A 21,317-nucleotide genomic window follows, 5' to 3' on the forward strand; every position below is an offset into this window, starting at 1 on the left:
TTGAGTTTAATTGAATTTTGTCTGTAATTGTAAAGAAATTGTGATATATAGGTTCAGGTGACACATAGGCAAATCCATACAAGTACAAGTGTGTGATTATTTAAGCCTGTAGACTGAATGATGTTCATTTGATGTCTATAATCATTCATTATGTGTTAGCTACCTCTCCTGAACAACTTAATTGTTTTTGGCAATAAACTCTAAAGAAAATTTCATACTGTATTTTATGGGCTGTAAGCACACCATATTATAAGGTGCTCTATCAATAAATGTCAATTTTCTGGTCCATTTTCATAAGTACAGTCCAATATACTCAACTCTGAATGGTGAAAAAACTATTGCAGAGGTTAGCGGCTAATGCTAATACTGCTCCGTCCTTGGTGCTGGAGAAACTTCAATGAAACTCCTTTTTAAGGCTTTGGGTAACCAGATTATAGGGGGCACTGATAATGTTTGGAAAAATTAAAGGTTTTTATAGTGCGAACAATATGATAATGACTTCAAGAAAATTTTCAGAATTGTTCCTGTCATGAATCCCAAACTAAAGACAATTTGCGGTCTAAAGTACCTTATAGGCAGCTCCTCCATGGATGATGGACTTGATGAAAATGCCCAGGTCTTCTCCAGTCTCGCGGGATTTGTTGCCCTTAAGGCTAACACCCAGTCCAGCTGAGCCAGAGTCATTCAGAGGCACCTCAAACATCAGCTGCTCCTTCCCCTCTTCAGAAAGAACAGCCCGTACTGCTTCCTCCTTCTGAGGGAGAGAGAGAAAGAGATGGAAGAAGAGAGAGATAGAGAAAGAGAGAGAGAGAGAAAGAAAACGAGAGAGAGGTCATTCCATTTGAACATAAAAGTGTGCTATTTTACCAGAGAATGGCACAACCTTTTCATGTTCCCTTTCTGAAAGCCGGCAAATTCGGAGAGCGCCGGGGTCATTTAGAGCCATAATCCATTCTCCATTATAGAGGCCCCATGCCCACTGAGCCCTACTGGATTTCCCCCCTCCACTTTCTCTTTCTCTCTTTTTTTTCCATTTTCTCCCCATAATGTTCCTAAAATGACCTGTACATCTTTTTAGAGAAATTTTCTTTCAAAATGAGAGGCAAAAAAAAAAGAGCGAGAGGGGCAAAGAGAGAGAGAGAGCCAGAGAAAAAGAGAAATGTCCATTATTCTATGTGTGCGGTGAAATCACAATCTTTTGTCGCTAGGGAACCAGGCCAGTAATGAGTGAGTGTGAGACTGCAGTGCTCTCCGACTTATTTTCCAGGGAGGGTAGTAAAAAAGGCAGCGAGAGGAGGGGGAGAGAGAGAAAATGGCCATAAAACAAACACATGAAAGTCTGTATTTGATCTATATAATAGTACAGGAGAAAAGAGGTAACTTGCGTGAGGTGGATACAAAGATAATGAAGGTGGTGCAAGCGACGCTGTTTTTGCAGCACTGCTTTAGCAGCACTTTCAGACCCTTTCAGACCTGCCCCTCGCCTCCGGTAATTAGGAACAGGGCGTCTTCTTGCGGTCCAGCTGACAGGTCCACTCCGGGAGGATAAGACATGAGCATATATCCAAATAAGAGGCTGCCTTTAAGCAGGCTGAAGCCTTGACGGCAGTAAATATTGGGATAGGGATAGAGGGATGAGCTGGGCGGCGAAGAAGGGATAAGACGAAGTGTGTGTGGGTCAGCAAGGCCTGGTTTAGCACTGTTTACTGTAGGATTGAGGGTTTAGATTGTATTAGCTGCTGTCTATCTATCTCCCTCCCTCTCTTTCTCTCTTTTCCTGACACAAACACATACTAAGCAGAAACTCGAAGTGAAAAAGAAGGACAAAGGGCAGTTATGTGTTTATCAAGGACAATAGGGGAAGTTGAGAATGGGAAAACGAAGGACAGAAGCAGTCTGACCTTGTAGATAAAATGGTGCAACCTAGTAGTAATGTCCTAAACCAGCTACAAAATGTCACTTGAAGGCCAGAAACCATTCAAAGACAATAAAATGCCCCTCTCTTTGTTTTTGTTTTTTTTTTGGCACTAGACATTGAGGCTATTCTATGCAGACAGTGTCACCCTTCCCCTTATATATGGATAGGGGTATTAACAATAGCTGTATCCCTAACCTTGCGTATCCCTGTTAACGGCTTCACTATCTGAGAACCCTAAAGACCCCTGGCAGAAGCTCACATTGATGCCAAATGCCACACCAACATGCTCAACTTCAGCGTTTTTGTCTGCTGGTACAATGGGTTTATCAGCCAGTAAGCCCTCTGTTCTCTGTTTATGCAGGAGATATATGTCAGCAAAGCAGGAGAGCAAATAAATGTCGGTTTCTTTTCTTTCCCTGCTCTCCAGACAGTGCTAATAGAGACCATTACAGACCTAAACCCCCCAAAACAACCTCCATTATACACCCAAAACACCAGAGAACTCCATTACGCCCCCAAAACACCACAGAAAAAAAACTCCATTTACCATGATATACAGCACACACAGTCTAACAGCTCTCCTGTAAAGTTTGCAGATCTGCTCATAACAATGAGGAGAGTCATTCAAACAGCCATTCCCACTAAAGGCATTACTAGTACGAAGGGGTAACTGATGGGTATGTCAAACACAGCCAGTGTCTAATCTGCATAGCCAGCATCTGCTCATGTAGTGAGGAAAGCGCCTTAATGATGAAGAAGACACATGGAGTCATCAGCGGGAGCAGATGGATGAGCATATCTATAGGTACAAGAACAAATGACATTCTGAAGGTTTAGTGATGAGCACATACACAGCTGTTCAGACCGGAAATCACTCTCTTTTCCCTCTCTCGCCCTTCTCTTTCCCTCGGATCTTCTCTCACTCGCTTCCTTTATTTTACTCGCTAGGATCTGGACCTGGATGAACAGAAGGTCCAGCACTAATCATATGTCCTGGGACACTCAGGAACCCCCCTCCTGCAGTGCTCCGAGAGGACAGTTAGGAAAAACGTGAGGGGTTCAGTCTCAGTCTCGAGGGGCTGCTTTGCCAATGCTTCTCTGTGGCCTTCATGACTGAGTGGTCTACAATGACTACAGCAGACAAAAGCCTTTAAGAAGCTTCCTCCTGAGCCTTTTCCTCCTGAGTCCACCCCTCATACATCCATACAGTGCTAAACCTTACGGAGCAATGGGCCAATCGTTAGCGACGTACAGTATAATGTATCTGAACAGGGAGCTGGAACGCCAACCAATTTTAGTCAATAGGAGGTTGGTGACAGACCACAATTCAGGACAGATGCTCAGCAGCTAGTGCACATTTCAGCTCAAACTTTGGCCAAGCCAGCCTGCGGTATGGCAGCGAGCTCTGCTCCTACCGGAATTCACCACTTGAGAGCCAAGAAGTCTTGTGTGTGCGACCACATCAGCTCTGCACCAAGAATTACAGGTTTAAAAGGTCAAAAATGCAAGTCATTACCCCCGTCATTCTTACCAAGGGTCTGTCTCGTATTACACAGCATGACCAAATGAAAACGCAATCCAAGCATTTGGAACCCTTGGATTCTTTCAAAGATTCCTTTGCTCAATACCACGGATTTATGTGGTCTTAAGCTCTGGTCTTGCCCTGTTCCAAGTCATTCCCCTTTAAACCTAGGGGATTCAATGGCATACCCAACTACCAGGAAAGCATGGGCACCAACATCCCTCAAAAGATAGGGTTAGAAGGGTTGTGTCTGCATGCTTAGGAAGATTAAACTACTACTACTACAAAAAAAACAAAGCTAGCCACAAGGCTCTGAGATATGAGTAGGATAGAGCTTTACACTGAAAAACGTGATTTTAAACAAACCTCCATAATCAGCTAAATCTAAAAACTTTGCAAAAAATAAATAAAAAAGTGCAACAAGAAAAAAAAGTAAAGACAAGTCTATAACAGTCTTGTGTTGGCACAATTTTATTTTTATTTACACCATTTAGATGCTCAAATTTTGGAGTGTGTTACAAAAGGTGTTTTGTTGCGCACTTGGAAATGTATCCAAGTACAAGCAGGCTAGAGTCCAAAGATACCATTGCAATAAATCACTGCCAGAAATAAGAGCCAGACGCAGGAAATAAGGGGAAAAAATGTGTTTATTTAAGAAAGATGGGTCTTCAATGATGATTTGAATACAAAGTTGCTTAGTACAAAACCAGGGATTCAGTCCGGAAGAGTCTTGACATTTGTCTTCTATATGTTGTAAGGTAAGTCAGATTAAAGGGACACTAACCCTGCTGATTTTAGCTGACTTCACCCTTCAGCTCAAATTTAAAAAGGCTAAAAAGAGGCAGTTTGGGTGGGGCACTGGGTGATGTATGGGTTTAGAGGCAGGTCAGCAGGGAGAGCTGATTGCTAAGCTTCAGCAGCAGCAGTGTGCCTCTGATGGCGGTGAGACGCAGATGGTTGGACATCAGCAGGGGGGACGGGGGAGATAGTATTATTGATTGATTGATCGAGCTGCATATTGTAATGTGTCTGCGTATCAAACTACAAGAACAAATCATCCTCAACTACAGCACAGCTGAACCTGTGAGGGCGCAGTAGAGGCGAAAATGACCACAATAATTGTTTTTTATTTTTTTATTTTTTATGTTAGGAAATGTTTATAAAACTTTTACTTCAAAGTAACACATTTCAGCTATTAATGAAAATAATATGGTTTCAGAGGTTTTGCTGAGCTTCTCAGGCTGCTTATAACAACAAACAATGGATCTCCAGAATGAGAACGAAAGAACACTACCCTAAAAGCTCTGAAGAGGAGTCATGGACCAACTTTTGACAAGTACCATCAGATTTTTTTTTTATTCTATTTTTCTTTTTTTTTTTGCTGTGGTCATTACAGAAAGTCAGTGAAGAGTGAAGACTGCAATTTGTGTAATTTAACTGATAGTTCTAATTTAAACAGAACTAATTAAAACAATAATAACAATAAACTGTCTATGTGAACAAGCACTGATGTGCAGGGAAACTTGCCAATTTTTAAAAGCCAGTAATTATACATGGCTGTTATTAACATTTGAATCGCTGGGTTTCACATGGTGATACCGAACTGTGGTACCAAAGTCCTCGGGAGAAGAGAAGAAACCATGGAAACAGCTGTAGAGAAGAATAGCACCAAAAACCTTTGCTCCCTTTGTTGTGGAAATAAGCATACAAACAGGAAACTTTCTTTGTTTGTGTGATTTACGCAATTACACAAATCATTTTGCAGTTTTTCATCAGATTTTCTAATGTGTTTGTACAACAGTACCTTGGCTAGTAGTTTCAGACGTCTAAACCAATCATCATTCTCGTAGACAGAGACATGAACTGCTCTGGGATTTGCCAAGATGGCCACGCAGTCAACAATGACTCTGCTGAGGCTTCTGAGTTATCCTTTACTATTTCTAATATGTATTCTTCATAGAACTGCCCTCTTCATTGTGAAGGGCAATATGGACTCTTATTCCTCACAGACATGACTTAAGTACAGTACAGCCAATTGCAGAGTCCTACTTCCAATGTAACACCAATGTTTTCGAATGCCCAGATAAGCAAATTCTAATGCAATAATTCAGACATTTACACACACAGTTCATGTTGCTGTTGATGCTGGATGCATTTCAAAGCACTAGATTAAAGGCAAACGGGACATTTAATTAAGACGAGCCGTGCAGAGGGGAGCAGTGGGGAAAACACGGCTGGTCCAATCACACCCTGCAGAGATACGGCACCTATTAACGCTGCTAATGGGCTCCAGCACTCATCATCATACACCTCCGTGAGCACACACACAGACACACACAAACACGCCTCAAAACACACATCCCGGCAGGGAGGAAAACCAACACGCTCTGTACAGAGCCATGGTCTTAACTGGCTGTTATGTGTTTATAACTCAGAGAGCAGGCCGTGATCCAGCATTTTAATAGCAGCCACACAGATACTGTCAAAAATACTGTCCTACATATTTATATATGCTATGGTTCTCCCAAAATAAAATGCTTTAAAAACCTTTTTTTGTTTGTTTGCAAATCATCAAATAAAACAAGCTTATTTACATTAGACATGAACATCTAGGCATCCTCAAGTCTTTTGACTGTAACTGGAAATAAAAATGGGCGATAAAAAATATTATAGCACAATATTTTAAGTCATTTTCACAATATATGATCTTTATCGTGGTATTCTGTCTCACAGAAAAAAAAATTACCAAGAGCAGCATATTTTAATGTATTTAAATGCAATTCAACCCTAGCATAGTAACTATTCCTACTTATCTAGTACTTACTTAGTACATCCAATCTTTAGTTTTCAGTGCTTTCTTAGAAAGTATGTAATTCAAAGTATGCAGTACTTACTTATGTTGTATTTAAGCAAGTATCCTTACTTACAGGTTAATCTCAAAACATAGGAATATCATTAAAAAGTTACTTTATTTGAGTAATTCAGTTCAAAATGTGAAATTCATATTACACACTTGGTGATGGAGATGCGGATTTCATTTTCCAGCAGGACTTGGCACACTGCCCACACTGCCTTAAGTACAAACTGGTCTTATATAACATTCTGATTTTCTGTGTTACTGAATTTTGGGGTGTTCATTGGCTGCAAACCATAATCATCAATAATAAAATAAATAAATGCCTAAAATAGATCAGTCTGTGTGTAAAACATCTATATAATATAGGAAATATATATCAGTGTGAATGGGTAAGGCTAAAATGCTGTAGGCTAGACTGATGAATAAATGGAAATGTGTTGTATTTTTTGTGACATCACAAACATAACAAATTCTATTCTGCACAGACTATTTTTGCAGCTTATAAACAGACTGGAGTGTGTGAAACATTGTGGGGTGAAACGTTACCAAAAAAAAGTGTGACAGAGTGTTAACAATTTTATTCAAAAAGTCTACACAATGAGTGTTTATGTTTTTTATTTATTTATATATTTTTTATCCATCTCTTTACTTTGAGAAAACAAGTACCGGTAAGTACCTTGGTCACTATGGTAATGTGTTACTCCAGCAGTTCTAAAAAACATAATACATGACCTTGTATGTATTTTGAACGCATACTAAAAATGGCATAAAGAAAAGGGCACGAGATGTCGTGGGTCAGTTTGCCACCATCCATTTCCTCTATATAGAGCCAGGCTGCCGCAGCAGAGGAGGAGAGGGGAGGAAGAGGAAGCACAGTAGAGTGAGTGGATGTAGTGGAACTGTCCTTCACTGCCTGCCTCTCACGGATCTTTCTGCAGTTGTCTCACTCTTCCGTCACTAAGCTGCAGGATGTCAGGACTCAAGGTCTAGCATACTCAAGGCCAGAGTGTGAGCATGTGGAAGGAGACGGGAGGGGGTGGATACAAAAGGTACTACTAGCTGGTAGGAAAAAAGGAAAGAATGAAAATAAGCAACAGAGAAAGAAAAAAGCAAGCAAGAAAGAGAAAGAAAAAGAAACAAGATGCAAAAATTAAGATTATAGGCAAATAAGATAAAAAAGGGCAAAATGAGAGAGAAAGGGAGAGAAAGAAGAAAAAAGGAGCGAGGGAGGGGGGCCAATGAAAGAGAGAAAGAGAGAGTGCAAATGAGAGAGCGGCACAATCAATGTGGACATGTTAAACAGGCAACTCAAGGAAGTCTGAAATTGATTCATTTAATGTGCTTGCTGTGTAATAAAGGAGAAACAGAGCTAACGTTACGATGCTGCCTCTCGCTGAGCTCTTCAGGGAGCTTGGAACTGTAGCAACACAGCTAACGACAGCACGGGTCACTGCAGTGTCTCACCACTCTGACCTACACATGCCTCTTCATAGGGGAGCTATCCCAAAGCCAAACAAACCCCACACACACATGCACAAACAGCAGTGTCACACAGCAGCAGCAGCAAGTCGACAGTAGTGAGAACCTGAACAAATGGGTCCAGTAGAGGTCAGACTTTTTTTTTTTTATTCTGATGGATCACACCAGATATTACCAACACCTACGGCATCTGCATTCCACTCTAATCAGGCTGTTCTTTTTGGTGTTTTTATTCGTTCTGTTATGTATTCATTTAGGGCTGTCAACGTTAAAACGTTAAGTAACGCAATTAATTACGCCACCAAGTTTAACCTCAACATCCACCGTCATCTGCCTGAAATAGTCCTGCCCCTGCCAACGGGGAAACAGCGCATTTTTACGTAGGGTACAAAGTACTGGTACAGGATGTGCTTGTGTCTGACTGATCCACGAAGGGAATACTGCGATTTGGGCCAATATAAAATATATTAACTCTCCAAACTTAGCTTTAAACACATACACACACACACACACACATGCACGCACACACACACTAATCCCATTGATCACGCTGAACAGTAAACTAAGAGTCCCACACTTACATTAATTTAATACATTTAAATATCCACAATAAAAACTCGCATCTGAAGAGGAAGATGTGGAATTAATCACAGCATATCGCTGAGATTAATCTGATTTCATTTTTTTATCAATTGACACCACAACATGTTTTATGTTCTATTATATTTAAATAGGGAAAATGCAGTGTTTCTTAGGTTTATTTCACTTTCATCTCATTGCAGACAGTATGAAAAATTAATGTGGTTTTTCTATGTGTGCAGCATGTGATTTGGCATTGTCTTGTTGAAAAATAAAAAAAGTTGACATTCCTGGAAAAGGTATTAAAGAAGCGAAGGCAGCAAATGTTATTGCAAGATCTTGATGTACCTTTCTGGATTATTGCTGGCATCACAGTTTTTGGCTTTTGGATTTGTTGCTCATAAAAGTCTGGATGGTCCTTTTCATCTTTCCAGAGCTTCCAAAAAATTGGTCTTGAATTTGGATTTCTCTCACTGTGATACTGCTTCTACTGTAATGATTCATGCCAGGTGCATCCAAGCCTATTTCATGTCACTTTTAGACTTGGTTAAGATGATGACATTAGGTGGCATTTGTAAATTAGGGTCTCTGATGCAGTTTAATCAATAGGATCGCACCATTATGCACTATATCATTTTATATTTTTATGCAATGTACAGGAAGAAACATCTGAATTCCATTTAATCTTTATTTATTTAATCATTTAATCTTTATTACTCATGGATACTTTCTGTTGATCAAATCACAATTATAATCATCTTCTGGCACCACCTGTTTGAAATCACGTTTTTTTTTTTTTTTTTTTTTTAATCTGCATTCTAATTCGGTGTTGTACATTGAATTGCCTTTGTATATTTTGTATAGATTATCTCGCATTGCCTAATGCCAACATAATATTGCCTTAACCCCTTAAGCAGCCACATACAGTATGCTGTTCAAAACTATTTATTATCTCAGCAGCAGAGCTTTCAAATCTCCTCAAGTTTTTCTCTGTAAAACTATACAGCAGTACAGCTACAAAACATACAACTACATATCAGAGCAGGGTAATCCTGCGCAGCCGGCCTGCTACTTGCTCCAGCAGGTCCGTAAGCACTGCTAAAACCTGACTCAAGCCCGGCTCAAGCCGCTGGGAGAGAAGCCTGCAGAAAGGAGGGAGCCGGAGAGATGGTAAGCTTCTATGCACACAGATGGGAGCAGCTCAGCATGGATGTGTGAGGTCACTGTAATGAGGTCATAGTCAAGACAACTAGGCTGGAGAAAGAGAGGAGCTTGTGTCCATCTTGAACAGGACTTGTTGCCCATTCTGCTGTTTGAGTTTAGCGGGATTTCCAGAATGCTTAGTGGCCAAAACTAGCCATTAAATCCTTTAATAACAGCATGGCAAACACAGGAGTGGACACAAGCTGCTGACTTGTTTTGCTTGGGCCTAATGCAAAGGCCTGGATAGTATTAGCAAAATGTGGTCATGAGTGTCAGTGGAAGTGTATTAGTGAAAGAGTTGGATGGCATTTTTGAGTAAAGGAAAGTTTCATATCGTCTACATCTCATACGTGGGGGGGTTTATTTTGGGAGCACTGCCTGTCATTATAGTTCTGGAGCAGGTGAGTGTTTGAACGAAAGGTAGATCTCTGTGTGTGTGTGTGTGTGTGTGTGTGGGTATACACGAATGGAGGGTGGCGAGATGGCTTTTTGTTCTACTCAACAGATGAATTAACACAGACCAGCAGATGGTGAAGGGAGCGGAGGGGGGCGTTTGACAGCACACCCACGTCTTCTCATCTTTTGCGCTCGTTTTCTTTCTCTCCCTCTTTTTTTTCTCGCTCTCACTCCATCCCCAGCACTATGCTCTCCTTCATTCTTACTCTCCTACTCTTCCCACTTATGTATTTCCATCTCCTACCTCTCCTCTCACTTTCTGCCTCCCTCCACTTCCATCGCCTGCCCCCTCTCTGTGCGCTCTAAGCTGCTGATATTTGTAGTAGATTTAGGCCATCTGCATGACTTTTTCCTGGCATCTCCACCATGAAATCATCAGTATGGCCTGCGATTTCCAGAAACGAGCAGAGTGCCCCCTGTTCATAATTACTTGGAGCATAAATAAACACGTGGCCTCGTCTCTCATTACGTGCAATGGCGTCTTCATTAAATTGGGCCGGCTTTATTACCCCATTTCTAACTGCTTCTGCATGGGCTTTGCAAGAGTCTCATATAAAAAAGAACGGATCTAGCTTTGACTCCAGCTGAGCTCTGAGAGCATGGAGTGCACTTTTCAACCCACACACCTACAATCACGCGTCCATGTGCAGCCCATGCAGAGTAAGAGTGCTTGGTATGGAGCGTCATTACGGCTCGGATGGGAACAATGGCAAAAGAGATGGACATTCATGCCCCTTTTTAAATAAAGGGCCTTCTCCATGGCCATTTCAATGGAGGCCAATGAGAGGCTAAAGGCAGCGATGGGCAGCGGGGAAGAGGCAGAGAGGGTCGTACGAGACTAAATGGATTCTGTTTAAGTGCAGATGAAAGGGCTGCATGGAGAGCAGTGGAAGCAGTAAAAGAAATGGGGTCGGGCCGCGGATGGAGGTCCATAACCCCGTCCCTCTTGCGCTCAGGGAAGCAGCTTTATTGACTCTCCTCTAGAGTCCTGTGCCTGGTCCACCACCGGGCCTGGAAATGGGGGCCAGCCTAAGAGCCCTCTGCCTCTTCAGAGACATCGGAGACGCACTTCAAAGCTTTATTGAGGAAGCAATGCAGGTAGTATCTGTTGAAGGTCTGGAGAAAAGATTAAGGAGCAGGCAGCCAAGATCCAAGCCTGGAATCAGGCACTTCCTTGTACATGTTTAAAAAAAAAAAAAAAAACGCGTGTGTGTGTGTATATGAGTGTGCCGCCTTCTCTAACCTTTTGCCTTCTCAAAAGGACTACTCTAACTTGGATGAATCCAAAATCAGAGCCTCATCAAGGCCCTCACTGCCTACACAAAGCAGAAGCAGCAGCAGCAGCTCATCTAAAGGTGCATGTACCAGTGGCTTTTGTTATATGCCGTTCCCAAGCTCCATATTTAATCTGACTCATATTTGATGAAACACCACAAACTGAAGAGGAAATGAACCCTCGCCCGCTCTCCTTTGTTCACAGAGTCATATCTAATATCACCATTACTATTTCATCCTTCAGCGGGCTGACGGCGGCAGGCTGAGCGCTCACCCCCAGTGGGCTGCTCTTCAATTGGAAATGAGGAACAGCGCGGGGTCCGCGACGGGCCTCGGAGTGTGGCGGCTGGAAAAGCGAGAGAGCGCGGGGAGGGGTTTAAGGCTTTGAGGAAGCAGCTCGTCTGGCAGTCAGGAATGCTGGGGGTCTTTTGTTCAGTAGACAGATGTGAGGCTTCAAACCCACCTGTCAGTGTGAGGTCTGACGGTTCAGTCCCACTCCCCATCATGCTGTCCCTCCAGTGATGTTTAAGCCCCAAGGGACACTGCGGTGCGTACCGATCTCTCTAAGCCTCCTTCTGACTACATCCATCGCTCTTTCCGTCCCTCAATCACTCACCCTGGAGCTGCTCTCTGGATCTCTGCTTACTGAGTCCATCCGCTTTTCTGCTATACATGCTACACTGCATCACTGTGTTCACACTGCCCAACTTAGACAGTAGGTTTTATAGTCTATATTACGTGAAAGTGTGATCATGGGTACATACAGATCTGACAGAACATACAACCGGTTCATTTTAGGATGTGGAAAAACTATATTTTAGGGGTTTATGACAAATGTTGTTTGTTTTTATTATCTCATAGGAGTGCAAGGAATCATTTAACAAGTACTTTTGACAGTTAGTACAAAAAAAAAACAGTAAAATATTAGATTTTCAAATATTTTGACCTACATATAGTCCTTGGAAGGGTATTGGAAACACAGGCCTGCTCTGCATAATCACAAACAAACAAGTATCCCCCACACCCAAGTATCCCCCCCACAAACACAAGCATCCCCCACACCCAAGTATCCCCCCCCACAAACACAAGTATCCCCCACACCCAAGATATAGTTAGTTAAGCTTCAAATATATTAGCAATGTATTAGTAAAATTGGTAGGCTTCTACAAATAGAAATGCTTTAAAAACTCATTTTAACATATGCTCAAAAAATAATAATATTAAATATAATTAACTTTTGAATATTAAATAAGACCAATTGGTACTTTTGTTACTTTGTGCCAAGTCCTGCTGGAAAATGATATCTGCTATATAAACGTTGTCAGCAGAAGGAAGCATGAAGTGCTGCAAGACTTTCTGGGAAACACTGCACTCACTTTAGACTTGATATAACACAGTGGATCAACACCTGCAGAAGTCTGGAAGAAGAATGAAGATGAACACAGTTCAGTATGCACAGGTTCACTGTGTTGTATCAAGTCGAAAGTCTTATAGCATTTCATGCTTTCCTCTGCTGACAACTTTTAAGGAGATGCAGATTTCATTTTCCAGCAGGACTTGGCACATACACACACAAGCAAAAAGTAACTGAGACACTGATTTTTGTTTTTTTTTTTATTGGCTGTAATCATCAACAATAAAATAAATAAATAAAATAGATCACTCTGTGTGTAATACATCTATATAATATGAGTTTCACATTTTTAATTGAATTACTGAAATAAAGTAACTTTTCAATTATATTCTTTTTTTTTTTTTTTTTATGCACTAGTACACCAAAATATGAGGGGAAATAAGGCTTATAATGGTTGGGAACCAGCCAAGCTTTATATATAATTAATATAGCTGTATTTAAAATGTCACCAGAATACTACACACCTCTGTCATTCTTAATTTATCCTTAACACAGAGCTACAAATAAGCCCAAACACAACATTTCTGACCACCTACTTCTTCCACTTTTGCAAAACCTTCAGCTTTGTTCTTCCTCATTTGCATATCTATCCTGCCCCTCCACGACGCTTGCGTTCCTTTCTTCATTTTTTCACTCCGTGCTTCTTCCTGACTATCTGCTAACCATCTCTCCATCAGTCTCTCTAGCCATTTCAGTGTCTGGGTTATTCATTACTGCTCTATCAGCCTCTATCTCTCCTTCACCTTTCCTCTACATCAGTCACTCGGCCTCCTTTAGCTTTTGCTCTTAAAATGTATCTCTGCCCCTCGCCTCCATTCAACCCTGCTGCCATTCTTCACATACATTAATCTCCTCTGCCCTGATATCTCAGTCTACAAAAGGCAGTCACCCGGACGCACGAACACACACACACACACCTACACACAGACACAATCCTTGCAGTCAATCCATCAATCATCCAGCTTTCCACATCAAACTACTTGTAGCAAAAGCAAAACACTGTACAAAACTCTGGATGGATACCCAAAGAAATGGCCCCTAAAGCCTGCGAACAGGCTGAAATCGCTGTACTTACCCCATAAAACAATCCTTAATGTCACCACAGCAGCAAATGAGTAATTTTCTGCACTGTGTTGGCATGGTAAACTGTGGGTGCAGTCCTGGGGGGGCTACAGCAGCTGTTTGTCAGCTGTAACGAGCTTTCTTCACGCTTCAGAATACCGCATACTAACCAGCTTCTCCCACAGTCACACAGTCGCCGCGCATGGCGTGCAGCACGGCAATCAGGAGAGCAGTAATTGAACAGTGCCACACAAAAACTCGCTGGAGAATTTACTACAACACCAAGTGTGAATGGTCTTTAATGTGGTGAAAATGGGCTTTTATACTTCATCACGCATCACAATTGACACATTGTGTGTGTGTAGATTTGTAGGTGGTGTGGCGGTGGAGAACAGTGCTAGGAAATGCTATTAAAAAAATATATACATAAATGTCATACATAATGTCTCCCCATATTAAATTATGTTTACAGAGGTCATAACATGGTCAAGCCTATGGAGATCATCATCAGACAGGCTGAATTCTCCACACATCAGCCCACTACAGCCTACAGCTGTGACATACATGGTTTATGTAGTGGTTTATGAAGAATAGGGTATTACATATTATAGGAGACTACAGAATTGTACATGGAGTATAAGGAATATAGGGAAGTTGAGGGTATTATGGGATATTATAGAAGATTATGGAGTGGTATATGAAATATAGGGTGCTATATGGTATCACAGGGTTCTATAGGAGAACACAGAGTGGTATATGAAGTATAGTGTAGTATAGGGTATCAGGGTATTATAGGAGAGTACAGAGTGGTATATGGAGTATAGGGAATATAGGGAAGTATAGGGTATTACAGGGTGTTATAGGAGATCACAGAGTGGTATATGAAGTATAGGGTAGTATAGGGTATCACAGGGTGTTATAGGAGAGTACAGAGTGGTATATGGAGTATAGGGAATATAGGGTAGTATAGGGTATCACAGGGTGTTATAGGAGAGTACAGAATGGTATATGGAGTATAGGGAATATAGGGTAGTATAGGGTATCACAGGGTATTATAGGAGAGTACAGAGTGGTATATGGAGTATAGGGAATATAGGGTAGTATAGGGTATCACAGGGTGTTATAGGAGAGTACAGAGTGGTATATGGAGTGTAGGGAATATAGGGTAGTATAGGGTATCACAGGGTATTATAGGAGAGTACAGAGTGGTATATGGAGTATAGGGAATATAGGGTAGTATAGGGTATCACAGGGTGTTATAGGAGAGTACAGAATGGTATATGGAGTATAGGGAATATAGGGTAGTATAGGGTATTATAGGAGATCACAGAGGGGTATATGTAGTATAGGGTAGTATAGGGTATCACAGGGTATTATAGGAGAGTACAGAGTGGTATATGGAGTATAGGGAATATAGGGTAGTATAGGGTATCACAGGGTATTATAGGAGAGTACAGAATGGTATATGGAGTATAGGGAATATAGGATAGCATAGGTTATTGCAGGACAGTATAAAGTAGAATATGATGCAACGGGTAGTATATGGGTCTTACAGGTTATTATAGGAGAGTATATAATATTGTAAGGAATTATAGGTTATTATAGTAAAGTATAAAGTAGGATATGAATATATAGGGTAGTTTAGGGTATTACAGGGTATTATAGGAGAGTATAGGGAGTATATAACTTATTTCCTGTGGTGGTGCTTAATGGCACTCTCATTTTATCCAAATAAATAGTAAAACAACGGAGGGTAGAGCGCACATCCGGACCAGAACAGTTTGAGAGGTATCTCCATGGACACGGGGCAGATGCCCGTGGTTCTCAGAAGCAGGTTATTTCCAGAAAGCGCTGAAATGAGCAGAAATGGGCCGGCAGGATCGAGATGGACACTACACGGAGGGAGACACAGGAAAGGCTGACACACAGCTGCACGGCTGCGGCCTCCGACTTCACACAGACCTGCATGCTCCAGCATTTCCTGTAGGAGTGGTTCGACCTCCCGCCTCACTTCCTGCCCACCGCTAAATCAACACATGCAGGGATAAGAGCAGGAAGTCAGACAGAGGAGCGGACGGCTGGGCGTGTGCGTGGCGCTCGCTGGGTATATAGGGTCGTAGGGTTCATATCAGGAAAGATTCAGACAGCAGGAGAGATAAAAAGCCCCTGAGAGAAAGAGGTGTGAGTGACAGGTAGAGGAGACAGCACACACAGACACACAGACACACACACACACACACATTCGCGTCATCCTCAGAACTCTTGGACAAAAGCAGGAAACAGAAACACAGGACTTCCTCTCCTCAAGGCTGGCTCAAGGAATAGCATAGGAGTGACTATGACCTTCTTCATCCAAGACAGAACACAGACACACGGAGGACCTGGAGTCCAGCCAAAAGCACATACAGCCATTCACCTGTTCTACTAAAGGTTAAGCTGTGGGATGTGATACTCTGCAGAACTGCACCAGACTTTTTTTTTTTTTTTTGCAGGCAACCAAAGAGGCATCGTGGTTAACTAAAAGTCAAGGAGTCACTTTGCTAATCTGAAAATACATAGATAAAAAAACAAATAAATAAATAGGTAAGTAAGTAAAACAGCATAATAGTGAAAAACACTGGATATCTGTATGTAAATTGTGATATATGTACATTTATTTTACATTACACAAGAGGCCCTATGAACTTTCAGGCACTTTAAGATGAAATGTTTATTTTTCCAATATTATTTTAAAATAGTAGACACTGTATTTGTTTTAAGCCAACACAATTCTTTAATCTATTAGTTTGTTCTTGTGAACAATTAGCAGATTTACTAACCGATATAAGACAGCAACACTTCCTACTGAGTTAGGAAGGTAGATTAACATTTGACTTATGCTGAAGTTTATGCTCTCTCTATATCTATCACTTTCTCTTTCTTTCATTTGCCTGGTCATGCAAACACACACACACACACACAGCTAATGACATGTTTCCTCTTTTCGAGCTGTTGAAGGTGAAATATGGAGCTACACTAAAATTAATTTTCTTCAATAAAATTCTCAATTAAACTCTAACATATAAAGTAGTGCATTACAATATCCTAGTTTAAAAATTAAAATACCCTGAGACATTACAATACAGTAAAAAAAAAAAAAAGATCAACTACTCCATTATTTCTGTCTCCTTCCCAAAAATACAGTATTCATGATTTTGTCTGTGATTTACTCATAGAATTGTGTTGTGATTAATACAATTATTTTTTAAGGGATTGGCAGTATATATATATATATATATATATATATATATATATATATATATATATATATATATATATATATATATATATATATATATATACAGGTGCTGGTCAACGAATTAGAATAATTTGAAATAGTGCAATCATGAAATTCTTTGAATGCATTTTTTGTGCAGAAAGCAAATCAGGTGTTCACCGCACCTGTCCTACTCGTTAGACTAATCACAGAACTCGTTACCTGGAAAAAAATTTGCTCAGCTGAGCTTTCCAAAAGGCCCATTTAGGCCATTTAACTGTGACACTGTTGTTTTATTGAATTAGAATAATGGAGAAACCGTTTCATTGAATTAGAATAAATGCTCGATTTTTTGTTTTCTGTGAAGAGTGTTCACTGTGCAGTATAAAGTCAGGGTTGAGTAGAATTTCTAAGTTGTAAAATCAATCATGGGTAAGCAGTGCGACCTCTCAACCGGAATAGTGGCTCAAATTCAAGCCCTTCGCCAACAAGGCTTGACCCAAACTAAAATTGCTGAGCAGCTCGGCATCAGCCAGTCTTCCGTCTGCAAAGCTCTCAAGAAAAACTGCAGCAAGCGCACCAACTGTTCCGGCGTCCGAAAAACTTCTGCTCGCGACAACAAGTAGCTGAGAAAGATCGCAGTCAGCAACCGGTTCAAGTCCACTTCCGAGCTCACCGACTGACGTCTCCAGATCAACCACTTACCGTCGTCTGCGCGAACTCGGCTTCAAATCTCGCGTTCCAGCAGTAAAACCGATGCTGAACAAGAAACAAATGGAGAAACGGCTGAAGTGGGCCAAAGAACACGGCGAGTGGACTGCTGAAGACTGGCAGAAAGTGGTCTTCAGTGACGAATCACGCTTCTGCATCTCCTTCGGTGACCAAGGTCCTCATGTCTGGCGTCGTGGTGGCGAAACCTACAACCACGAGTGCGTGAAAAGATCCGTCAAGTTTCCCCAGAGCGTTATGGTCTGGGGATGCATGTCCGCTCGAGGTGTAGGGAAACTCTGCTTCCTCAAGAAGACTGTCAATGCTGCCGTATATTAAGATGTTCTGGAAACGTTCCTGATTCCGACTGTTGAGGAACAGTTCGGCGAAGAAGACTTCATATTTCAACAGGATCTTGCACCGGCTCATGCGGCAAAGTCGACCAAAGATTGGTTCACTAAAAAACAGCTTGAAGTTTTGGCATGGCCGGCCAACTCGCCTGACCTCAATGTCACTGAAAACCTTTGGGCCATCGTCAAGCGGAAAATTCGCGACAGAAAGCCTACTACGCTGGACCAACTGAAGCAGAACATCGCCACTGCCTGGGAAGCTGTGAGTGCGGAAACTTGCGACAAGCTGGTCAAATCGATGCCGCGGAGACTTCAGGCAGTCATACAAGCCAAGGGGGCAGCCACAAAATACTGAGAAAGTGATGATTGTAATTATAATAAAAATTATTCTAATTCAATGAAACGGTTTCTCCATTATTCTAATTCAATAAAACAACAGTGTCACAGTTAAATGGCCTAAATGGGCCTTTTGGAAAGCTCAGCTGAGCAATTTTTTTTCCAGGTAACGAGTTCTGTGATTAGTCTAACGAGTAGGACAGGTGCGGTGAACACCTGATTTGCTTTCTGCACAAAAAATGCATTCAAAGAATTTCATGATTGCACTATTTCAAATTATTCTAATTCGTTGACCAGCACCTGTATATATATATATATAGTATATATCATACAATATTGCTGTTTTTCTAACACTGATTCTTTTATTCACATTTAAATACCCATTATCAAAAGCTTTGTGCTTACTTAGATAAATTTATTGTGTCAATTTACACCACCACTGTGTGTGTGTGTGTGTGTGTGTGTGTGTGTTACTGATATATGTATTTTTATAAATAATTTGTTTAATGTGAGTGGGCAGTAATCAAAGTATTTCACTGGTATTACCAGTATAGTACAATACTGTACTATAACTATTTGACAAATCTTGTGTGCAACTCATTCTAACTCATTAAAATATGGCTTTGCAATCATGTTTGTAAAAAGTCTTAAGATTTGACAGACTGCAGCATTTATGAGTATAGATGATATAACAGACTGTATTATATCGCATGTACTTACTTGGAGAGAAGAAATGCAGGAAATCTGAATGTACAAACCTGGAACTACGGGCACTGTCATTAAACTGTACTGTCCTGGCATCAGGCCAAGAGCAAGAACTTGTCCGCCTGCCTTAGTTTTACTAGAATGTCCAAAAACAGCCAGACAATCAGCCCAACAGGCCATTCAGGCTATTGTGTGAGTGGATGTGTTTAGAGAAGGAAGAAAAGACCAGGGAGATAGAATGGTTTAAAGGAAGTGATTTATTAGTAGTGGAAGATGGAGACGGGTGGAAAAGAGGGTGGAGGGGTGTGATACTGTATCAGATGGACTGAAGTTAGATGTTGTACAGAGAATTTCTTACCAGCTCTCGTGGCAGGAACATCTCCTCCTGTCTGGCCACCACCAGACACACACTGTCTCCCTGCTTAGTGCTGCGCAGCATGGCCACTAGCTCTTCCTGTGTCCGGCCTGTGATGTCCACTCCATTCACCTACGTAAATATATATACCCATACAATGTATGTATATATGTGTATTCCAGCCATTATTTTAAACAGCAAATCATGCTCTATTTTCAGCACAGAAGTTGTACAGTAGTGCATGTAGTATTGGTATGATTACATCAGGCATTGCTGCACTGCTGAGACTGCAGTCATCAGTGTAAATGTTAGGTTGGCAAAAATATCTAACTAAGAGTGCTTCTGTGGTCAGAAACTGACCACTGATGAAACAGGGATGGCTGTCCAATTTTACCCTCAAATGATTTGTGTGGTTACACAGGTTTCTACTAGTTCCAGGCCAAAGCCCACAATCAGCTGTTAAAAAATAAATAAATAAATCTGTTCTCTAATTTGTCTGACATGAAAACTGATAGCAACAATATATACAAAAAGTAAGTTTAGAAAATATTGTAAAGAAAAAGAAAATTACAATAAAATAATAAATGTCCTCTGTGAACCATTAATTCATATTCAAATAAACAAAATCCAACAAATTCAACACTAAAGTGAGATGCTATGTGAAATTCCACAATGATGTTAAGCTTATTCTACTGAGAAGTCTGATCCAAGTTGTAAGAACAACTGATTAAATATCCAATAACAAAAAAATCAATATTATATATATATATATATATATATATATATATATATATATATATATATATATATATATATATATATATATATATATATATATACACATAGGCGTGCACACAGACATCAGGTGGTGCTAAAGCACCACCAACTCTGCCCTTTATTAACCAAAATTTTTAAATATTCTTATTCTTATTATTATTATTATTATTATTATTAAGATTTTACTGAAGCCGTGTTGAAATGATCTTTTGAAAACCTGTGAGATTAAAAACGAGTGAAAACAGAATGCCCTGAAATCAGCTCACACACAGGACACCTCTCACTTCCTCCGCGGTCGCGCAAGCATAGGCCAATCACGAAGCCGGTTCAGGAAGAAAGTCCCGCCTCTTAATAGAAACAGCCAATCAGCTCGCTGGTTTTGCGGAGCGCGGAAGAGAGTGGGGAAGCCCCCCTTCGCTGTGGAGGATTTGTAAAGTTTTCTTTTTTAGATTTAGCAGCGGGGTGCAGCAAGCCGACGTTAAAACAGATCTGGATATACAGCGATTTTTCTAAAAGGTAACAGAGCTTACCATGTACACTGTTATGAGATTATTTCTGATAGCTGGTTAAAAATAAACGACTCAAAACCCACAGATCAAACCCTCTGTGAGCTTGTGATAGTCATTGTGACTTGTAGACTAGGATTACTGTAAATTATAATGAAGGAAAATTATTTTAGCTAGATTAACTAGTTAGCTAGAAGCTGGATGTAGTGGATAGACAGAATTTAGTACAATACTTCATGTAGGTAGTTTATATCAGTTTCTTAACCCATCCATATGATCAGCTAATAAACTCATTTATTGAGTTTACCTGTGAAAATCCCTTAGCCCCTTAGATTTACTAATGGAATATATCTGGTCCTTTAGTAAAAGCTCATGAAACTAACAGACTAGGAGGGTTTGGGTCATCTAAAGTTTATATTAACATCTGCCAAAAATCTCTATGAAACATAAGGTTACATTCTTTTACGTAAAGGCCACCATCATAAGTACTTTTAGTCGAAAAAGGTGGCATAAATGTAAATATACAAATATACAACAGAATTGACATGCCAATACATAA

At 40.7% G+C, this 21,317-nt stretch overlaps 1 protein-coding gene across 8 annotated transcripts in view; it reads right to left on the reverse strand.

The window, feature by feature from the left end:
- pard3bb (par-3 family cell polarity regulator beta b) overlaps positions 1-21,317 on the reverse strand; it is a 367,820-nt gene that overhangs the window by 205,405 nt on the left and 141,098 nt on the right. For all 8 annotated transcript variants that reach the window (XM_022680248.2, XM_022680245.2, XM_022680244.2 and 5 more), the window contains 2 exons: positions 19,479-19,607; positions 569-754 (listed from right to left, as the gene is read on the reverse strand). In XM_022680248.2, coding sequence (XP_022535969.2) covers positions 569-754; positions 19,479-19,607 — 315 coding nt within the window. The remainder of the gene's footprint in view (positions 1-568; positions 755-19,478; positions 19,608-21,317) is intronic.

Source organism: Astyanax mexicanus, chromosome 11, assembly GCF_023375975.1.
Source record: "Astyanax mexicanus isolate ESR-SI-001 chromosome 11, AstMex3_surface, whole genome shotgun sequence".
In the NCBI taxonomy this organism is placed as follows: Eukaryota; Metazoa; Chordata; class Actinopteri; order Characiformes; family Acestrorhamphidae; genus Astyanax; species Astyanax mexicanus.